Here is a 20974-nt window from a genome sequence, read left to right as displayed (position 1 = left end):
GGCCCGGGCTCTGGCAGCCCTTTGCTGCCTCCGCTCCCCAGCGCAGCGCTGAGCTTTCTGGTGTCAGCCTGCGTTTCGCTCGGGGTCCCCCCTTCCTTTCCCCTCCCCGCCAAGCGGCTAATTCGCCTGCTTGCTCGCTCGCTCCTCTGCCCGCTTGCGGGGAGGGCTGCGGGGGAGCCTCGGCCCCTCCCTGGGAGCTGCTTAATTTATCCCGCTGACTGATGAATTGAAAAGAGCGACTTCAAACAACCCACTTCAATGAGGCGCAGGTACAAAGTCGAGGCGATTAATCCCGAGCGAGCGTGCAGGAGTCTCGGAGCCTGAACTGTTGCCTTGTCCCCGCTCGCCGGTATAATTGCATCCCAGGACAGGTTGCTTGCTGACTTGAATAGCACATAACCTTATTATGCATGTGCTTTTACGTTTCCTGGAGACCTCGGCAGCCTTTGAAAAGGTTTGAATGACTAGGTAGACGAAGCGCCGCAGCCAATTAAGCGTTATATGGGGCTCTTTGTTTTGTCTCGATTTTTGATTTTTGTTTGTTTAGCGAAATGTCAGGCCAATTAAAGCGAGATCAGTGCAGGCTTTTGCTGCAAGTCGGGCCGCTGTGGACAGAGTTAAATGAAAGTTAATCGGAGTCCAAGGAGAGGGCGCTCGCGGGCAGCGGGGGCCAGGGCAGCAGCCCTGCAAACGTGCTCCGCAGCTGCACGTCGGCTTCCCCGATGCCGCGGTGACGGGCTCTCCAGGAGCAATCGAGGCGGGCAGGTAATAAGCCAGGCCGGTGTGCGCAGCCCCGGCTGCGGGCCCGCTGGTGCCGGCAGGAGTCAGCTGCTGCTTTTGCCGGGTCCGCCGAGCGTCCGTGCTTGCCTGCGCCCCGGGGACGCCCCGTTGCCTCACGTCCTCGCTGCGCCCTGCCATGCTTTGGGGAGAAACCTGCGAGCGCCGGGCCGAGGGTCCCCGGGGGCCGGCTCGCCGGGCCGCGCGCAGGTGGGGAGCTCGGGCGCGCGTGACAAATGCGATTTAGCACGTGGCTGCGCGCCTGCCCGGGCGTCGCGGGGGAGAGCGGGGGCGGTGGCCCGGGGACTCGCCGCGGGCTGCGCCGGAGCCGCCGCGGCGCGGGCAGGGGAGCGCGGCACCGGCACAGGGGTAGCCCCGAGGAGCGGGGACGCCCGCGGCCGGGAGCTCGCCGCGGTGCTCTGTGAGCGCCGCTGATTGCTTCCACGCAATTGGAATTAATCTCGTGCTTCAGGTGAAACTCAGCTAATCAGTGCAGAAAGGAAGCCAGAACGGGTGCAATCAAATTAATGCCGCAGAGGAGCGGAGGGGGCAGGCGGGCGCCTTCGCCGCGTTCCCCTTCGGCCATTGCCCGGACGGCACGGCCGGGCACGGTGCAGCGCGCTGGCTGGAGGCAGCTCCCTTGGGAGCAGCCCCGGGATCGGCCACGGAGCCCGGGCCGAGCGAGAGCCGCCCCGCCGGCGCCCGCACCGGCGAGGAAAGGTTTCCGTAGCTGTTAATTGAATTACATTGCTACAGAAAGCCGAGGAGTCGTAGCTCATTAGAGCCTCTCGTGTGCCATTATAGCAGCGTGTGTTGCCTTTGCGGATTGTCGTTACCGTATATTACGGCGGTGCTCGGTGGTGCTGTTTGTTTATGCATTGCATTTTTTCCTGCTTCCCCGGCTGCCCCTGCGAGGGGGCCGCCCGGCTCGGGGCCGAGTGCCGCCGCCGGAGGAGCGGCGGGCACGCGGCACGGTGCCCGGAGGGCTCACGGTGCCCAGGCGGCAGCACGGCAGCGCGGGGCTCGCCGGGCACGGAGCCCCGGCCGGGGCAGGCGCCGGCCTCGGGGGCGGCCCGTGCAGTGTGGGGCCTTCCCTCCTCCTCGATCGCACGTGTGGGCGACTGCTAAAAAAAAATCCTTCTCCAGCATCCGCAGCGCGAAGGCTGCCATGCTGATGTGGAACCACGCTCTATATTCTGCCCAGGTTTATGCGAGTGAATTATGCAAATCTGTGATGGAAAACATTCTTCCTCTCATCCTCGGGAGTGTAAAACCTTAGTCAATAATTCATACTCGCACGTCGCAGACTGGAGGCTTTCTCTTCATTATAGCGTGCGCTCGGTTATTTGTCTTTCACGTTTTATTGTCTATCCTGGTGTAATGCTATGCATTATAAAATTTATCTGCTTCATTATTTTATGATCCCGAGCCGTCTAATGCAGCAAAAGGAGCCGGCTCGGGCTGCACGATGCAGCAGGTGCTGAGCCCCTCTCCCCCTGCCCGCAGTCCCGGCCATGATCACGTCCCACCCCAACACCACCATCGCCATCAAGGGCCAGATGAAGGAGCTCAACTGCACCGCCCGGGGCGAACGGCCCATCATTATCCGCTGGGAGAAGGGAGACACCGTCATCGACCCCGACCGCAACATGCGCTACGCCATCGCCACCAAGGACAACGGCGACGAGGTCATCTCCACCCTCAAGGTGAGAGGCGGCAGGGGCGGAAGCAGCCGCGGCTCGGCTCGGGCTGGAGCAAACGGCCGTGGGGCGCTCCAGAGCCCGGCACGGCGCGGAGGTGGGAAGCGCCCGGGGGCCTCGAGTCCTGCGGGGCAGCCGGGAAGGGGTTAGCTGGCAGGAGGCAGAGCTGCAGCAGAGGAGCCCGCAGCCCGCGCGGGGAGCCGCGGCGCTTGGGGCAGCCCGCGGGTGCGGGCGCCGTGCCCGCCGAGGGCTGCGCTGCCGCGGGAGCAGAGGGCACGGTGCTCGCGGGTCAGGGCGGCTGCTGCCCAGCTTTGCAGCAGGAAAGTTTCCGCTAGCGTAGCGCAGCTGACCCTGAAGCGGCTTCTTTTCTCTCCTTGAAACATTCCTAGCTGAAGCCAGCTGACCGCGGGGACTCTGTCTTCTTTTCCTGCCACGCCATCAACTCGTACGGCGAGGACCGAGGCTTGATCCAGCTCACAGTGCAAGGTAGCGCTCGCCGCGCGTGCTGGGCTGGGGCGCCCGGCTGGCCGGTGCCCCGGGGAGGCTGCCGGGGTCTCGCGGGGAGCCGGCGGCAGTCCGGTCCCTCGCACGCCCACTCCCCCCAACAGAGCCCCCTGACCCGCCGGAGCTGGAGATCCGCGAGGTGAAAGCCCGGAGCATGAATCTGCGATGGACCCAGCGGTTCGACGGCAACAGCATCATCACCGGCTTCGATATCGAGTACAAAAATAAATCCGGTGGGTGATGGCTGACTGCCGGCTCTGGCCCTCTCCAGCAGCACCCCCACCACCCCAGGCAACGGTGCTGGCCCCCTTCACCGTCGGCCGGGGGAAGGTGCTGGGGCTCTGTGTCGCGGCGGCTCGTGAGGTCGCTCCGGCTCCACGCGTCGGTCCTGAGCCTCCTCTTTCGCGCCGCTGCTTTGAGCAGATTCCTGGGACTTTAAGCAGTCTACGCGCAACATCTCCCCGACCATCAACCAGGCCAACATCGTGGACCTGCACCCGGCCTCGGTCTACAGCATCCGCATGTACTCCTTCAACAAGATCGGGCGCAGCGAGCCCAGCAAGGAGCTCACCGTCAGCACGGAGGAAGCAGGTGGGGCGCGGGGCGGCCGAGCGCGGGGTCCCGGGCCCGGCAGCGAGCTGGTAGTCTCCCCCCGGCTCCATCGCCCGCCTCGTTTCGCCTGGCTCCGGCCGTCCTTTCCGACGGGAGGGTCCTTCCCTGGCTCTCTCCAACGCCGTCTTTCGGGTGTGTTTGACCGCAGCTCCCGACGGGCCCCCCGTGGACGTCACCCTGCAGCCGATGACCTCCCAGAGCATCCAGGTGACCTGGAAGGTCCGTACCTTAATTAATACAGGGTCCATATTAATCGTGTTGTATAACGAGCTCATTATCTCACGGGTTCTCCATGGGGGCCCTGGGGAAAGAGAGAATAAACATACAAATGCCAAGGCGCTTGGCTGCAAAGCATTCCAGCAAACATCAATGACGCTTCGAGGCGGAGTTCTGTTTCGGAAGGTGCGCGATGAAATATGGAATTGATTGTAAAGTTAGGACTTCGGAACGAACCATAGGCCAATAAATCTAGGGTCTCGGCTGCTCCCCCTCCCCTCCCGTGCTGAAAAACAGATTAACAAAAAATAAGATGCACTTGAAAGATAGGTCACTTGGTTTTAAGAGTATTTCGGTGAGATGGATCGCTCTGGCCTCGTAACATAAATTTGCAATCAGCCTTATTGATTTCTTAATGCTTCAGAGAAATATTGTTAAGATTGATTGAAACCCAGCCCCGTGCGTTTTTAAGGCTGTCAAGCTAGGCTCGGACCGAGCGGCCCAGGGCTCGCGGGCAGCTCCCGAGGCCACTCTGACGCTGCTGCCTGCTTGGTCCCCCCTTGCCCAGGCCCCGAAGAAGGAGCTGCAGAACGGGGTGATCCGCGGCTACCAGATCGGCTACCGGGAGAACAGCCCCGGCAGCAACGGGCAGTACAGCATCGTGGAGATGAAGGCTACCGGTGACAGCGAGGTCTACACGCTGGACAACCTGAAGAAGTTCGCCCAGTACGGGGTGGTGGTGCAGGCGTTCAACCGTGCGGGCACGGGGCCGTCCTCCAGCGAGATCAACGCCACCACGCTGGAGGACGGTAAGGCTCGAGCGCTGCCGGCGGGGACCCGCGCAGGCAGGGCTCCCGCGGGAGCAGGAACGGGCTCAGCTCCCGCGTCCCGCTGCTCCGCCGTGCTGGGGAGGTTCCCGCCGGGGAGAGCTCGCTGCTGGCCTCGGAGTCGCTTTACAAGCAACAACAACAACAAAGTTTTGCGCCGCGTTTGCTCAGCAGTTTTTCATACTTAATTAAGGCTCTCGTTAGCCTGTCAAACCACGATCGTTTCCTGGCTGTATTAGCACTCCTCCTGGGGTATTCAAGGGCCCCTGTTTTAGCAATAGTGTCTTTTCCATAATTATATTACCTTCATTTTGTTCAAACGGACTATCTGTATTAGTTTATTATACTCAGTCCCTAATTACACGGTGCTTGTATTTTTACACCTAAGTAATATGAAACAATAATCATTTTCAAAGAGCATCGTTACGGTGATGTATTATCATTTAAATGCTCGTAAAAATTAGAGTTGCCTCTTCTGGGGCAGCGGGATCCAATTACCAGGCGTGCAGGCAGCTCTCCTGCCCTCCGCTCATGGGGAGGGCAGCACGGCGCGCGCCCTGAGGGCCCCCGGGAGCAGGGCGGCCGGGCACCCCGCTGACGGGGCCCCGGCCGCCCGCCCGCTCGCTCCTCCGCAGTTCCCAGCCAGCCGCCCGAGAACGTGCGGGCCATCTCCATCACGTCGGACGTGGCCGTCATCTCCTGGTCGGAGCCGCCGCGCAGCACCCTCAACGGCGTGCTCAAGGGCTACCGCGTCATCTTCTGGTCCCTCTACATGGACGGAGGTGGGTGCTCCCGGCGCGGGGGCCGGCGGCGGGCCGGCGGCGGGCTGACAGCCGCCTCCGCCCGCCCGCAGAGTGGGGAGAGATGCAGAACATCACGACCACGCGGGAGCGAGTGGAGCTGCGGGGCATGGAGAAGTTCACCAACTACAGCGTCCAGGTGCTGGCGTACACCCAGGCCGGCGACGGCGTCCGCAGCAGCGTGCTCTACATCCAGACCAAGGAGGACGGTAAGCGGCGGCGGCACCGCCAAGGTCCCCGTTGTCCTGCACGGGGCTCCGAGGGGCGGCCCTGCCCGCGGGGGGCGGCCGTGCCCGCCGCCGGCACTCCTTTTATTTCCCACCTTTTATTTCCCATCCTTTTTTGTTTTCATAAGTGCAAATACTCAAACGCTGGCGCCGCCTGGTTGCCCTGCTTTAGTGCTATTAAGTCCGTTCCAGAGCATTTCCCAGCCTCCGCTGTCCTCGGGCTGGGAACGGGGATGGGCCAGAGGTGCCAGATGTTGGTGCGAGGATGTGCCAGTGGGGCACGTTAGGGAATTAGGAGGGAGGCATTAAAAGCCAGTCCGGGTGCCTCAATTGGCACGGAGCGGCGATTCACCCCAGGGCGAGGTGGGGCAGCAGCCCCGTCCGCCCCGGGGCACCGAAGCGCAGCTCCTCCCCGTCCTGCGTCCTGCACCTCGTCCTGCTCGGCGGCGGTGCAAGCCCTGGGGGCTCGGCAGCGCTCTGCCCTCCTCAGTTCCAGGTCCCCCGGCCGGCATCAAGGCCGTCCCGTCTTCAGCCAGCAGCGTGGTGGTGTCCTGGCTGCCACCGGCGAAGCCCAACGGCATCATCCGGAAGTACACCATCTTCTGCTCCAGCCCCGGCTCCGGGCAGCCGGTAAGGGGGACGCCGAGGTCCGGGGGGGCCGTGCCGTGCGCGCTGCAGGTCCTCGCGCTTTGGCCGCAGAGCTGGTTGGGCAAAGCCACCTGCAAGCCGGAGTCCCAGCAGCTATTTGCTACCTACGGCACGCCTTCCGGAGGAGGGGTCGTGCGGGACGTCCTCCTTACCGGCAGCAGGCCCGAAGTAAGATAGAAATTTGAGCTGGTGCTGTCCCTCCTCCGCGAGTGAGGGCTGCCTGGGAGGTCTGCAGAGCAGCGCTTAGCGAAAGCTCCTTCTCAAACTCATTTTGCTATCGGAGCCTCTGGTTTCCAGGGCAACATAATCTTTTCATCAAAGCAACTGGTAAAACCGCTGGGATCTGATATTGTTTTCTTGGCATCTTGTCAAAACTGTCATTTGGCTAAAAAAAAAAAAAAAAAAGAAAAGAAAAATTAAGCACGCTATGCCGCGTTCACGTAGGGCCTGCCCACGGGGCGCGTCCCCGCGTGCGGGCGCGCGGCAGCCGGGCAGCGGCGCGGGCAGGGCTGACAGGCGCCGGGCTCCCTCCCCGCGCAGGCCCCCAGCGAGTACGAGACGAGCCCCGAGCAGCTCTTCTACCGCATCGCCCACCTGGCCCGCGGGCAGCAGTACCTGCTCTGGGTGGCCGCCGTCACCTCCGCCGGCCGCGGCAACATCAGCGAGAAGGTCACCATCGAGCCGGCGGGGAAAGGTACGGCGGGGGCTGCGCTCGGGGCAAGGGCACGCGCCGGGGGCTCTGCGCGCCTGGCCCCTCTGCCCTGCTCACCCCTTCCTCCTCCTCCTCCTCCTCCTCCTGCCGCCCGCGAAGCCCCCGCCAAGATCATCTCCTTCGGCGGCACCGTCACCACGCCGTGGATGAAGGACGTGAGGCTGCCGTGCAACTCCGTCGGGGAGCCGGCGCCCGCCGTCAAGTGGACGAAGGACAGGTGAGGGGCGCGTGCGGCGGGCCGGGGGCCGGGGGCCGCCCCGCCGGCGGCTGACGCCCCCCTCCCTCCCCGGGCCTGCGCTCTCCCCGCGGCAGCGAGGACACCGCCATCCCCGTGACGGCGGACGGGCACCGCCTGATCCAGGCCAACGGCACGCTGGCGCTGCGCTCCGTCAAGGCCGAGGACTCGGGCTACTACACCTGCACCGCCACCAACACCTGGGGCTTCGACACCATCATCATCAACCTGCTGGTGCAAGGTGAGCGCCGCGGAGCGGCAGCGCCCGCCCGCCCGCCCGCCCGCCGGGGCTCACGGCTCCGCGCCCTCCCGCAGTGCCGCCGGACCAGCCCCGGCTCACGGTGTCCAAGACCTCGGCCTCGTCCATCACGCTGGCCTGGATTCCCGGGGATAACGGCGGCAGCTCCATCCGAGGTGAGGCCGCCTCCTCGGCCCCGGGGTCCCCCTCCCGGGAAGGCTTCGGGAGCAGCCCCGGCTCCTGGGAGGGCGCCGCGACCCCCCGGCTTTCCGCAGCCTCTTTCTGCTCTGATTCATCTAATGAATCAGACGTGGGAACAGCTGCGCTCGGAGCGGGGAGCGGCGAGCGGGGAAGGAGACCTCGCTTACAATTAATTAAAAGCATGCAAGTAATTACAAGCAAATCTCCCCAGCCAGCAGCCTTTCACTCCAACGGACTCTGTTGGTAAATTTGGTTATAATTGGATTAGAAATATTAAAAACACACGGCAGGTACAAAATAAATAAGGAAGCGGCGGTGGGCCGAGCGGGGCTGCCACGTGCGCCTCGACCCGCGAAGCCGCTTCGAGGCACGGCTGGTCCCGCTTTCCCCTTCCAGCCTGGCACCTGAGAAAGGAAGGGGCCTCCTGGACGCCCCTGGTCGCACGTGCGCGGTCGGGGGCTCCTGTCCCGGGTGGGAAATCGGGGCTCCTTCCCCGCGGCGGGGGGCCCTCGGCCGGCCGCCGCGACCGCGCCGCTCTGCCGCCGCAGGCTTCGTGCTGCAGTACTCGGTGGACAACAGCGAGGAGTGGAAGGACGTGTTCATCAGCTCCTCGGAGCGCTCCTTCAAGCTGGACAGCCTCAAGTGCGGCACGTGGTACAAGGTGAAGCTGGCAGCCAAGAACAGCGTGGGGGCCGGCCGCATCAGCGAGATCATCGAGGCCAAGACCCACGGCAGAGGTGAGCTCGCGGCGCCCGCTCCGAGGCCGGGGACGCTGCGTGCGCCGGCGGCTCGGGGAGCCCCGGGGCGCGCTGCCCTGCCGGCCCTGGCAGCGGCTCCTCCGCCGCAGAGCCCTCCTTCAGCAAGGACCAGCACCTCTTCACGCACATCAACTCGACGCACGCGAGGCTGAACCTGCAGGGCTGGAGCAGCGGGGGCTGCCCCATCACCGCCATCGTCCTGGAGTACCGGCCCAAGGGCAACTGGGTATGGCAGAGCCTCCGCACCAACACCACCTCCGGCGAGGTCTTCCTGACGGAGCTGCGCGAGGCCACCTGGTACGAGCTCCGCATGAAGGCCTGCAACAGCGCCGGCTGCGGCAACGAGACGGCGCAGTTCGCCACGCTGGACTACGACGGCAGTGAGTGCGGGCGCCGGGGCGCGGGGGCGGGCGCGGGGCGGGCGCCGGGGGCTCACCGCCCCGGCCGCCGGCCCCAGGCACCATCCCGCCCATCAAGTCCGCCCAGGGGGAGGGCGACGACGTGAAGAAGCTCTTCACCATCGCCTGCCCCGTCATCCTGGCCACCCTCGGCGTGGCCCTGCTCTTCATCATCCGCAAGAAGAGGAAGGAGAAGCGGCTGAAGAGGCTGCGAGGTGAGGCGCCGGCGCCGGGCCTCGGGGCCGCCCCCGCGCCCTGCGTCCCGCGCTCAAACCGCCTCCCTCCTCCCTCTCTCGTTTGCGCAGATGCCAAGAGCTTGGCGGAGATGCTGATCAGGTGGGTCGCAGCGGTGGGGACGCCGGGGCAGGGTCCGTCCCCGCTCCCGCGGGAGCGCGCGGCACCGGCTCGGCTTAGCCGCCGGGCCGGGCTCCGCGGGGCCGCCTGGCAGCGGGGGGCTCGGCCGGCAAGCACGGGCTCTGTGTCCCCTCTCGCCTCGCAGCAAGAATAACCGCAGCTTCGACACGCCGGTGAAGGGGCCCCCGCAGGGCCCCCGACTGCACATCGACATCCCTCGCGTGCAGCTCCTCATCGAGGACAAGGAGGGCATCAAGCAGCTGGGTGAGCGCGCCGAGGGGCGCGGGACGTGGGCCCTGGGGTCCCCAGCGTGTCCCCTTCCTCGCACGGCGGGGGGGCAGAGGGGCACCCCGGGCCCGGCCGGGGACGCGTGGCCCTTGCGTCAGCGCTGGTGCCGGTCAGCCCTGCGCTCCTTGCTGGGCAGGGCTTGCAGCGCGGGCTGGAGGGGCTCTGAAGTTGGCGCTTTGGGGTTATTTTCGCAGCGCGTCCCCGCCCCGTGAACAGGCATCAAACCTGCAGCCCTGGTTGGGGGAGGAGGGGGGGGGTGACCCTGCGGTGGGGAAGCTGAGGCACGGGGACCCCCTTTGGCAAGCTGAGTGAGGGCTAGCAGGTACCTCCAGCAAAGCCCTGGGGGGAGGAGAGGTCTCAGCGCGCACCTTTCTCCCCAGGCGACGACAAAGCGACGATCCCGGTGACAGACACGGAGTTCAGCCAGGCCGTGAACCCCCAGAGCTTCTGCACGGGCGTCTCGCTGCACCACCCCGCCCTGATCCAGAACACGGGGCCCCTCATCGACATGTCGGACATTCGCCCCGGCACCAGTAAGTCGCCGCGGTCGCACGAAGCCCGTTTCGCGCAGAGCCCCCGGCGCCGAGCGCGGTTAAAAGCAGCTGTGGGGCACAGCTTGCCCCCTCGGCGGGGCGGGAGGAGCAGTGCTGCAGGGCGACGCGTCGGCTCCGGGACCAAAGACGTTTGACTTTGTCTTGGCCCCTCCGTGCCGCAGACCCGGTGTCGAGGAAGAGCGTGAAGTCTGCGCACAGCACCCGCAACAGGTACTCCAGCCAGTGGACCCTCACCAAGTGCCAGGCATCCACCCCAGCGCGGACCCTCACCTCTGACTGGAGGACCGTGGGCTCCCAGCACGGGATCACGGTCACGGAGAGCGACAGCTACAGCGCCAGCCTCTCTCAGGACACGGGTAAGCCCGCACCGCGCGGGAGGGCGGGTTACGGCCGAGGCGGCAGGGCTGCGGCCGGCCCCAGCTGCCGTGCTCGGGTCCTGCCTTTGCTGTGCCGCTTGTCGCTGCCTGGGATCTCCCCAGCGTTAGGTACACGAGTTTCGTGTGGGCCACCAGGAAAACACGCAGGGATGCAGAATTAGACCGCGCTATCTGTTTAATGCATTAACAGGTTCATCAAAATGCAACAACACCTTCTTGGGGTTGTGTTAACATTGGTAATCCAATTTTTGTAAGAGATGGTTGGTAATACAGTAAAGCTAACAGATACAAGCAAGTGTCTGTCCCCGGTGCAAATTCTCATCCTTCCCATGCGCCTTTATGGTGAGCTGGTGGCAGTGCTGAGGTTTCTTCTTCTTTGCTCTTGGTCCCACTCAGGATTATTTGGTATGCTTCAACCCCGTACTTACTAAGTGGGTAAGTAACTAGGTGCTTTCCTGTTCTGGTGCTCCATGGGTTGGTTAGTTATGTTACGATTATTCGCATTGGTTAGCTCTTCTCTGCGTATTGTATGATTCCTTTTGGGGAGCATAAACCCCCTGTTGTACAAGCCTAAGCAAAAACTGACCTCGAGCAAGTAGTAATATGGCTAAAACAAGCCCAAAGCCCCAGGAGCTGACCTTTGGGAGATTTTGCTGTTACAGCACACACAGAACAAACAGCAGCCACCTGATCTGGAATAAGCTGCAGGTGAAGCAAAGGGTTTTTGCATCATCTTTGTAATTACAGCTGAAATCAAGTTAAAATGAGTTCAAGACCAGGCAAGGCCTGAGGCCTGCTACAGCTAAGGACTGCTTTTAAAGCTTAAGGCCTATTGCTACTGTTGGCAGCGCTGATTTACCTGGGCCATAGGCTTTTATCATCTCTGCAAAGCGTGCTAAATGCAGGGATCTTGCTGTGAATTCCTGTGTGTCCCAGGGGGGTCTTGTGAGGTCCAAGCAGGAGGTCTGTGCCCAGCCTTGGGGCAGAGCACTGTGCGCATGCCAGCTGAGACAGCCTAGACATTCTCACCACTAGAATGAGGTGAAAAGCAGCATTTTCATGTCAGGGAAAATGCTGAGGTTTGGACCTGTCCTTCTTCCACAGACAAAGGACGCAACAGCATGGTGTCGACAGAAAGCGCGTCGTCCACCTACGAGGAGCTGGCCCGAGCCTATGAACACGCCAAGCTGGAGGAGCAGCTTCAGCACGCCAAGTTCGAGATCACCGAGTGCTTCATCTCCGACAGCTCCTCGGACCAGATGACCACCGGAACGAACGAGAACGCCGACAGCATGACGTCCATGAGCACCCCCTCCGAGCCCGGCATCTGCCGCTTCACAGCCTCCCCGCCCAAGCCCCAGGACAGCGACCGAGGCAAGAACGTGGCAGTGCCCATCCCACACAGAGCCAACAAGAGTAAGTGTGGCTGCAAGGCCTGGCACGGGGGGCGTCCAGCCCCGCAGCTGGGAGGGGAAGGCAAGGTCTAACCCCCACCCTAGCTGGGATAGCAAGGGGGAGGCAGCATGCCAAGCACCCCTTACTTTTCCTCCGTCCTACAGAAAGAGAGAAATTTGTTTCCCAAGGGGAATCCGTGTTGCTTGGCACAGTGGGAGCGGAAACTCCTCTGTTCCTCCTGTGGACAGCAGTGGTTTAAGGGTAGCCACCACCATAACGCTGTGTTAACTAAAAACCTTCAGGCACCCCCATGCTCGGTGCTTGCTTGAACCTCTCGCTGCCTTTCAGCCTGGTTAGAAAAGTTTGATAGCCTTAAGGACGATAAGGTGGGAGTGCGCAGAGCACGCAGGCTGGTGCCACCCAGGGCTCTGCCGTGGAGATGCTGAGTTAGCGACAGCATCCGGCAAGATCAGCACCGTTGCAGGGCCTTGGAAAGCACCTGTCTGGCTGTGGGGGTCTCTGCCCCCCGGGGCACCAGGCTGCTCTTGCTTCCAGCTCTCCCTCCCCGCTGTGTCCCGGAAGGCGCATCTGTCACCAAGCGCCAAGCGGAGAACCGGACCGGCCGTGCACGGTACCTTTACTGCAGACGAGGACACCAAGCCGCTGCCACTGCCAAGGAGCAGTATTTCAGGCTCTGATCGGTCTCAGACAGCTGCCACCACTAAAAACACATAGGGATGCCCCCGGAGGGGCTGTAATGAAGCCAGGAAATAACTCTTCTCGTGGTTCGTGATCTCCTTGCAGATAGTCTCCGTTACGAGGCAGGCAGAGTGGCCGCGTTCGCCGGATACTGGGTATTTCCCTTCCCTAGCGTCAGGGCTCGTTCATCTTCAGAGAGACGAGCATCAAAGAGCAGGGAGCGCGCCTCGCTCGACCTGCCAGGGAGGCAGCAAAGGCAGAGCGAGGTCCCGGGGCTGCAAGCGCAGCTCCCTTCGGTCTGTAGGGAGGAGGGCAGCGAAGAACAGCGGTAAAACACGCGCCGGCTCTGCCCCCCAGCACGGGGACCTGCCCGTGCCTCCGGCAACCGGCTCCCAAGCCGTCTCCGGCGCCGCCGACACCTCCCCTGGCTCTGCTTTCCCCCACAGGCGACTACTGCAACCTCCCGCTGTACGTGAAATCGGAAGCCTTCTTCCGCAAGCCGGACATGCACGACCCGTGCCCGGTGGTGCCGCCCCGGGAAGCCTCCATGCGGAACCTCGCCAGGGCCTACCACACGCAGGCGAGGCACATGACGCTAGAGCCCGGCAGCAAGCCCGTGGGGCTGCCTCCCCCAGCCTCCTCCGCAACGACGTTACCTCAAAGGACTCTCACGATGCCAGGCTCAAGCAGCGCCGCTCCTGCCCCCGCCGCCGCCGCCGCTCCTGCCCCCGCCGCCGAGCCCGCCGCCGGCGCCGAGCCGCGCGTGCCCACGCACACCAAAATGGGAGGCTCGAGGGACTCGCTACTAGAAATGAGCACATCTGGTATAGGAAGGTCTCAAAAACAAGGGGCTGGAGCATATTCCAAATCCTACACTCTCGTGTAGGAAACTAGAAAACACACACACACACACACACACACACACACACAATGAACTTTGCTGGTTTCCCGCGCTATTTATATTTAAATAACAAAAACTCTTGTACATAAGGAACTCTTTTGTATAAATGAAACTATTTTCTTCTTCTCCAAACAGAAAAAGAAACCAGGGCACAAAGAATTTGATGTTACAGATTTAAAAATATAATATATATGTAAACATATATATATATTTCACATCATTTTGAAAGGGGCACAAGGAAAGACTCAGCGACTTTTTTTTCCCTGATCTTGTCGGTGGTTTTGAAAAAGGAACGTCTTGAAGACATTGCATGCTATTTTACTGTTCTGAAAACAACAGGAGTTGCTTCAATTTGCAAATGCTTATGTGTTAATACCTTTTTCTATGAAAAAAAACCCAGCGCTGTGTGCAATAAAGGTTATGTTTATAACGTGGGTGTTTCTTAAATGAGCAGACGGGGAGCTGGGACGGGGACGGGGGGTGCCGCGGGAGGAAGGAGCGGAGACGGTGTCCGGGCACGCAGCGCGCTGCTGTTCGGCAAGGCCGGCTCTGGCGGCACCCCGCTTACTTACCCCGCGAATCGCACCATGAATCGCCGAGCCGGGGAAGGCAGGCGAAGCGCGGCACCGGCGCGGCCGAGCAGCGCGCGGCAGAGCCCGGCGCGACGGCCGGTGACTCCAGCAAAGCGCCGTTAACCGTGGCCCGGCTCCACCAGGCTGTGAAGTCCAGCACACCCCTCCTCCTTGGGTGGTTTTTCTCCTCGGCTGCAGCAAGTAAAAACACTAAAGAAACGCATCAAACCCTTCCCCTTGCTGCACACACAGCTGCGCAAGCCCAGCTAAAGGCAGGCAGCACCTGTCCCCAGCACCCCCGGGGCTGGCAACCTTCCTTCCCCTTCCCCGCTGCCCAGGCAGGCAAGAACGGCTGCTAGACACGGTCGTTTTACTCCGTTAGACCTGCAATAGCACCAGCTCCCCCTCTGGAAGGTGATGGTCTAGCTTTCGTTGCAAGTGCATTTTTGTTTCCTTATTTCTTCCAGTTTACTAGCTCATATTTTAAATTGTTTTTACCATTTCTTAATCCATGCTTGGTACCCACTAGTTCCATGTCTTCTTTACAACAAACAAATAAGCTTGTCCTTTTAACTTAAATTAGCAGCTGTGACACGTGCATAGTTTGGGGTTTTTTTAAAAAAAATATATATTTTTTTAATTCTTGAAAGAAGCATTATTTCTACCACTGCAGTTACAATCACTTGTTGTTATATAGCATTAGGGTTTTTTTTTTTCTTTTTTTTTAACACCTCTCATTGATTTGTTCATTCAGTTACAGCAAAAAATCTTTCTTATGGGCAAAAACAACAGTTACTGGCAACATCATTACCTGCTACTTCAGTTTTCGGCTTGCTGTTCCAGCAGCCACTTGTGCTGGCGCACTGGTCAGCAGGGCTGCCTTTGATGTTGTTTGCATGTTTGTTTCCAGGTAAAACAACTCTTACAGCTCCAGCTCGTTTTAAATGCCTCAGCAGTAGCCTGAAATGGACAGTTACTCTCTGGGGTTCAGGAAAGGAGCTGTCACTACAATTCCTTATGCTCACTGGTATCACTCCTGGTGAGTATTTTGGCACCACCCTGCGCAAAGGAGCATTTGGGGTACGGACGTGTACACCTCACGGAGAGGCTGGCGGCAGGGCGCCGGGTGAGCAGGGCAAGTGCCTCGGCGAATAGCTCCCACGCCAGGTTTTGCACCAAAAGCTCCATCTATCCCTGTAAAGCTTTCCTTGGAGAGAGAACTGTTGTGGGGCAGGGTGGGGTTTTTTGGGTTTTATTTTGTGTCTGAAGCAAATGGCCTGGTCAAAGATGCTGCATTTGCTCTGCCTGACCCTCTCGTCCGAGCTGCTCTGCCTCTGTCGGTGGCTGGGGCTCACCTGCACGCGCTGTCCTTCCGAAGGAGTGCCGGGGCTTGCCTGCATTCGGGAAGGTCCAGCAGAGACCCAGGAATTTCCCAGGAGGTTCCGGGTTGTTGCCCTGCGTCTGGAGTCGCCCATTTGGCTGTGCTGAGACGTCATGTCAGGAGTGATCAGCTTGCCCCCAAATCCGCGTGTGAAACGGGATTAGGCTCTTTCTGCAGTATTTGGGATTGTTTTTAATATGGATTCCAAATGCGGTTCTGAATAACATTTACTTCTATGCATGAGTTTTCTTATGCATTCATTTTTAACGGGTTTTTGAAGACAATAAAGCCATGGTGATTTTCCAATTTAGCACGCCACGAGTGCCTAGATTTTGTACAGCATTTGTACACAGGACATAACCAAAGCAATTCAATGCAGCAGCTCTCGCTAAGCAGCTCTGACAGGGTCTTTTAGGACCACAGACATTGTCTGGCTCACTCTTAGGTAAGTCGTCATGGGACAATACTAAGGTGCGTGGGTGGCCAGGGGCACTCTGAGCCCCACACCTGGGGGCCGACTTACCGTGTCTGCGGGACGCAGCTGCTCGTAACCCCACCAAGGGACCTCGCTCACCTGCAGCAGGACAGCCCTGGTCAGCAGTGATGCACAGGCCTCTGTTTTTGCTCAACAGCTTCCTAGAAATCTTGTGGCTGCAGAAAAACTCTAAATCCTCCCAGCAGGCTATTGCAGCATATTCATGGACCCAGTGTCTTGCTCAGGTCTACTCTAGGGAGCCCACGGGTCCATGCAGCGACGTCAGCACATCACTGCTCCGACAACACATCCTGTAATCAGGTCTGTCTTACACCAGTTAGCGTCTGCCCTCAACCCAGTGAAACCACTCTCTGTCCTGCCTGTCTCTCCCCAAGACCAGTGGGAAGCACTGACAAGCAAACCAGCAGCTCTCTAAAACGTTCCTCTGGTTTGCAGAAGCAGTTCAGTGCATGTTCGAGTTCAAAACCCTTTTCACAGTACAAATTTAAGTATGGAGCCAAGCACCCACCCTCATCTCAAAGCAGTGTTACGGCTCTGCAACCATGCAGCACCTCTGAAATGTCAATCCCAGAGTCTGAATAGAGGAGGGAAGAAAAGGCAAGTATTCTTGGCAGCGAGAGTAAGCGGATTAGCAAGATAAAAGGAAGAACAGATTAACACGTCTTTATTATAATCGGCTAGCACAGCTTTCCTTCTACATCGTAGCAAGAGTTCTCCACCCCCAGCAGTTACAAACCGTGGCATTGTACAGGTCATTAACGCGGTCTGAATTCCCAGCACTGGATAACAACAGGACACCAGCATTCCCATCCCTGCCCACGAAGCCGCTGCCCTTTTACGATGGGTGCAGGCTCTCCCCAGGAGAGCCTAGCCACAGCTACAAACCTGGCTGTTGATGGAGGGCGGACAGTTCAAGCCACACTACCCCAACTCTGCCTTCAACAGGAAAAAAATACCAAGAAATTAAAAGAGCTGGCTTGGTCCATTTGACTAACTCGCTCCCTGCACAGCACTCCAGCCAAATCCCGTCCTTACAAAGCACACGTACCTCCTGGCTTCAGCCCGCTCAGGCCTGAGCCCTGCCTGCGATGCAGCCGGGCAGCTCACCCACTCCAGGGAGGGGCACCAAACCGTAACAAGCTCGGCACTCGCAACGTGCCTCGAGAAAAGGGCCACGAGCAGCACTGCAGACGCAGCCCACGCTGCCAGGCAGTAACAAAGTACTAAAAGCAGCCCGAAGACCAACCACCAGCACTTACAAGCTGGCTGGGCAGCTGGGGATGGAGCCCAGGTGAGACAGACTGAGGACATTTGTGGATGGAGAGGACAGAAAGGGAAAGCTGCCTCCTCCCTTGCCGACCTTGTGCCACTGGACACCTGCCGTGTCACAGCGCACAGGATCTCCTCACCAACTGCTCAAACATGGGCAGGCAGACAGCCCTGCCGTCCAACCCTGCTCACAGCAAACCTCCTCTGGCTCTGCTGCGCTTCCATGTTCCTGCTAGCACAACAACTCTGCCCCCTCCAAAAGCCAGTGCTCAAAAATGAGTGCTAGAAACTGCGATAACCTTAGGGTCCTGTCCCTGCCAGACGTGGAGCTGGTCTCTGCCAGCTCTCATCTCGTTCGGCTTGTGTGCCGAGATCTCTTGTACCAGCAGACCGGGACAGGGTGGCTGGCCGGTAACAGGCACCTAACCCAAATGCCAAACCAGCAGTAGAGCCTGGCTCAGTACGAAGCAGGTTCAGTGTCAGCACCTGCAGAAGACAGAAGTTCCAACCTGCACCCTAGCTCTGAAAGCAGCGCACCAGCACTCCCCCAGAAAAGCAAGATCAGCTCATACTTAGCACCCAGCACGGCTCTCGCTTCTGTTGCTGCCTGTGGCATGCAGCCAGCGATGTCCCATTCCTGGCCAGCTTGCAGACGTTCGAAAGCTCACCGAGGCAGCCGCCCGGAGCAGGAGAAGAAAGGAGAGCAGTTCACCCTGGCTTCAGAAGCAAAAGTGCGGAGGGAGGCACGCAGAAGGCTGTTGCTGAGCAGAGCGAGGCCCCAGGCAGCTGGCTGGCCCTAACCGCTCTCAGCTGTGCTGGCCCTCGCTCTCGGGACACAGCTGCGAGGACAGCCAGCTCAGCAAGCCCCCCAGCACTGCTCCTGCTCACAGCTGCCCTGATGGCCTGCCACCCCACAGCTGTGGTGGCTGCCACCAAGAAAAGGCTTGGAAATGCCAACCCGGGCCCTGAGGTCCCCTCAAACACCTCCTCACTGGTCGTACTCTGGCCCACCAGTCAATGCCACCTGGGGAAGGACTCACCAGGAAAGAGATTTTGCTCTGACCAGCTGCCAATGCAAACACCAAAAGGGTATCTACAGCTGCGCACACACCAAGAGCTACGTATGAGGGAGCAGGGTCACAGCCACCATGGCTGCGAGTCTCTCTGGGGTACAGAACGGACAGAAGGAGGGGTGGTGCAGAGCAGGGTGGCCGGCACGTCTATGCCTTCTCCTTCTTGTGCTGCTGGTATCTCCTGAAGTGAGTCTGGATGGTGACGGCTGCCTTCTCAGAAGGGTCGCAGAACAACTTGCTCTCGCTGCTGGCATCAGGGGTCTCGTTGCCTAGGACGATAACCAAACATCACAGTGAGCACGAGCAGTTCTGGTGGCCCTGGACAGGGCCCTGAAACCAGCACTCCAGCAGCTTGGAGGGGCATCTCTGGCGCGCAGGGCAGCGGAGCAAGGAGCAGAGACAGAAGGGAGAGAAAAGCCAGCCTCTCTACCAGTACTAAGCCCTCTATTTACACAGCTTTACTCCCCAAAGACCTCAGCTTCCCCATGTTTAATCACCAAGTATGATACTCACTTACTTTCACACACACAAATAAGATTAGGAAAAAAAAACCAGCACTGTACAGCAATAAAGCTCTCATACTGATAAATGGGAGCCCTCCCTATCCCATGCTTAATGTGGCATGAGGGAAGTATTGTGAAATTCAACAGGAACTGAATCAAAGCTACTCAGCAGCGCTCTTTTAAGCGACTGTGTCACTGCTAAGCACCCCCCGAGCTGTGATCAGAAATCCTGGTGCCAGATGCTGCTGTATAAACTCACCAATGTCACCTGAACCCATTTTTATTCACATCCTAAAAGAAATTGCAAAGTAAAAAGATGCATAAAAAAAAGTCCGCGGTGGGAATCAGCTCCCTCCTGCCCTGCTTAACAAGATACATTGTCAGCTGTAAATCCTGCTCACTGCAAAAAAATCAAACGCCAGAGGCTGGGGAGCCACCGGGGGCATTTACTGCTCTCTGTTTCCAGGAACAAGCCCCCAGCTGTGTGGGCTGCTGACAGCTCTGTGAGAAGTGCACCTGGCAGAGGAGCTCCGCAGGGCTCGGCAGCGGCAGAGCTCATCCGTAACGCCACGCTGCTGTAGCAACACACGAGTCTCAGCGTCAGCCCGCGAAGTCGGGCCCTTGACCTGCTGACGGAGCGGTGCAGCCTCCCTCGGGGCAGCAGCCAGGCTGGCCTGACCGCGAGAGTATCTGGGGAAGGGGGTCACATCCCTTGCATGGGAACACCTAGGGCTGACAGCCTGGGTCACCGCAGCGTAGCTGTGCCGCTCCTGGAGGCACAAAATGCCCCACTGGTTTCCAGGGGGCATCCCAGATCCAGGCCAGGAGCCCGTGGTACAGGACAGGGAGCAGCAGCCCAGAAGCGCGCGAGCTCCTGCCCTCCCCGGGCGCCGCTGCCCCAGCGAAGGGCCGGGGGCCCAGGCGCAGAGCTGACAGCGCAGGCGGCCGGCCCAGCGCGGGGCTGCCGGAGCACCGCTCTTATCCGATTACCAGCCGAGCTGCGCTCAGAATAGAAGTGGACAAATCCTATTTGCTGAGCACTTGACTTCATTAGAGGTGGCAGAGTCTTAGAAGCAAGAGCCAGGAGGGGCAAAGGAGGACCTACTCAAGGTAGTTTTGCCAGACCAAGGAGAGGACTGTCCCCGCCGTGCAAGGGGACAGTCAGACCCGTGCGATTCAGCTGGACCAGTTTGTAGCGTTGAGAGCTCCTGCCTTTCTAAAAAGGGCAGTATCTGAGTATTTTCCTCCTCCAAAGCTGCCTCCAAACTACTCCTTAATGAGGCTTCCCAAGGGTGGGTTTCCTGGGAGGAGAAAGAGGAGGGAAGGGCTCACCCCCAGTAATCGGAGCTACCGCAGTGCCTGCTCTTCTGTTGCATCCCACAGTCACAGGTTTCCCCCACTACAGAGACCAGGACCAGCTCCCTGCCCACTCCACGCTCACCTGTCTGTCCAGGGATTGAGTAGATGCTGTTGTGTCGAGAGCTCCTGCCTTTCTAGAAAGGGAGAGATCAAAAGGACAACAGAGTTAGTGATAACTCCAGGCTGCGGCGGTGAGAACAGGCTCTTTCAGGCCAGCTGGGAAGCACTGAAAGGGACCGGGCTAGCTTCACAGAGCTTTCTGCTACCCATTCCCTTTGGGAAACTTGAAAATACTTACTGTTGTTCCCTTAAAGGGCACTACAGAGCTCTGATTAATTAATTTGCATTTGTGAGAACTCCTCTGAGGAGGAGCAGAGAAAAGAGCTTTGTACCAAAAATGGGATCTGGTGAGATTTGCTGGTAACATCTTAGGATGTTACACTGTACAGTGTAGCCTCACTAAATCTGCATTTCAAATCAGCGTGCAACTGCACTTGCCGAGTTTGTTTCCTAGATTCCAGCCCTGACCTCTGCCTCTGCAGCACCTGGGATGTCACGTCTGCTGGGGAATATTTTCATCCCTACAAGAAAGCAACCTCAATTCCTCTACAAATACACTTCTATACTTTTCAATCTACCCTGCCTCTTGGAATTAAGTCATTCTGTCTTTTAAAGGCTGGGGGGGAGGAACCTCTCCCCGGTGCCCAAACCTGCTCTGAGCAGACTGCTGGGTTAACACAGGTGCTGCTCTCTCCGGTTGAACTCCGCACCGGGCACGGCCCTTGCTGCAGGCCCGAGGCATGCCAAGCACCTACTGACAGACAACTGCCGCTTTGCATCAGCATCGCTCGAGAGCTCCCCTGCCACTAACAGATCCCAGCGACACTGCCCGGCAGGATG

General features: G+C 59.7%; 2 protein-coding genes and 1 long non-coding RNA gene across 13 annotated transcripts in view; 1 reads left to right on the top strand and 2 right to left on the bottom strand.

The window, feature by feature from the left end:
* DSCAML1 (DS cell adhesion molecule like 1) overlaps nt 1-13834 on the top strand; it is a 90324-nt gene extending 76490 nt beyond the window's left edge. Inside the window, exons 12-33 of the mRNA XM_062594676.1 lie at nt 2284-2483; nt 2867-2963; nt 3086-3214; nt 3405-3572; nt 3742-3812; nt 4378-4618; nt 5272-5418; nt 5490-5645; nt 6154-6293; nt 6852-7005; nt 7123-7240; nt 7336-7499; nt 7574-7672; nt 8246-8434; nt 8545-8835; nt 8913-9068; nt 9159-9189; nt 9353-9471; nt 9876-10028; nt 10211-10405; nt 11531-11842; nt 12967-13834. Of these exons, the coding sequence (XP_062450660.1) occupies nt 2284-2483; nt 2867-2963; nt 3086-3214; nt 3405-3572; nt 3742-3812; nt 4378-4618; nt 5272-5418; nt 5490-5645; nt 6154-6293; nt 6852-7005; nt 7123-7240; nt 7336-7499; nt 7574-7672; nt 8246-8434; nt 8545-8835; nt 8913-9068; nt 9159-9189; nt 9353-9471; nt 9876-10028; nt 10211-10405; nt 11531-11842; nt 12967-13406 (3770 nt within the window). The 3' untranslated portion in view covers nt 13407-13834. The remainder of the gene's footprint in view (nt 1-2283; nt 2484-2866; nt 2964-3085; nt 3215-3404; nt 3573-3741; nt 3813-4377; nt 4619-5271; nt 5419-5489; nt 5646-6153; nt 6294-6851; nt 7006-7122; nt 7241-7335; nt 7500-7573; nt 7673-8245; nt 8435-8544; nt 8836-8912; nt 9069-9158; nt 9190-9352; nt 9472-9875; nt 10029-10210; nt 10406-11530; nt 11843-12966) is intronic.
* On the bottom strand, nt 10584-13224 carry LOC134150621 (uncharacterized). Its single transcript, XR_009960693.1, has 2 exons — nt 13177-13224; nt 10584-13087 (listed from the first exon to the last, which is right to left on the bottom strand). It is a non-coding gene; the product is annotated as an uncharacterized LOC134150621 (long non-coding RNA).
* CEP164 (centrosomal protein 164) overlaps nt 13310-20974 on the bottom strand; it is a 56393-nt gene continuing 48728 nt past the window's right edge. For 9 of the 11 annotated variants that reach the window (XR_009960682.1, XR_009960685.1, XR_009960684.1 and 6 more), the window contains 2 exons: nt 20157-20208; nt 16508-18481 (listed from right to left, as the gene is read on the bottom strand). The gene's annotated coding sequence lies outside the window, so the exon portion shown is untranslated. Of the gene's footprint in view, nt 16161-16507; nt 18482-20156; nt 20209-20974 lie in introns of those variants that run through there. The other 2 variants (XR_009960688.1, XR_009960687.1) reach the window with 2 other exon arrangements.

Source organism: Rhea pennata, chromosome 24, assembly GCF_028389875.1.
Source record: "Rhea pennata isolate bPtePen1 chromosome 24, bPtePen1.pri, whole genome shotgun sequence".
NCBI classification, from domain to species: Eukaryota; Metazoa; Chordata; class Aves; order Rheiformes; family Rheidae; genus Rhea; species Rhea pennata.
The sequence above is the reverse complement of the archived record's forward strand: the minus strand, read 5'-3'. Positions and strand labels throughout refer to the sequence as shown.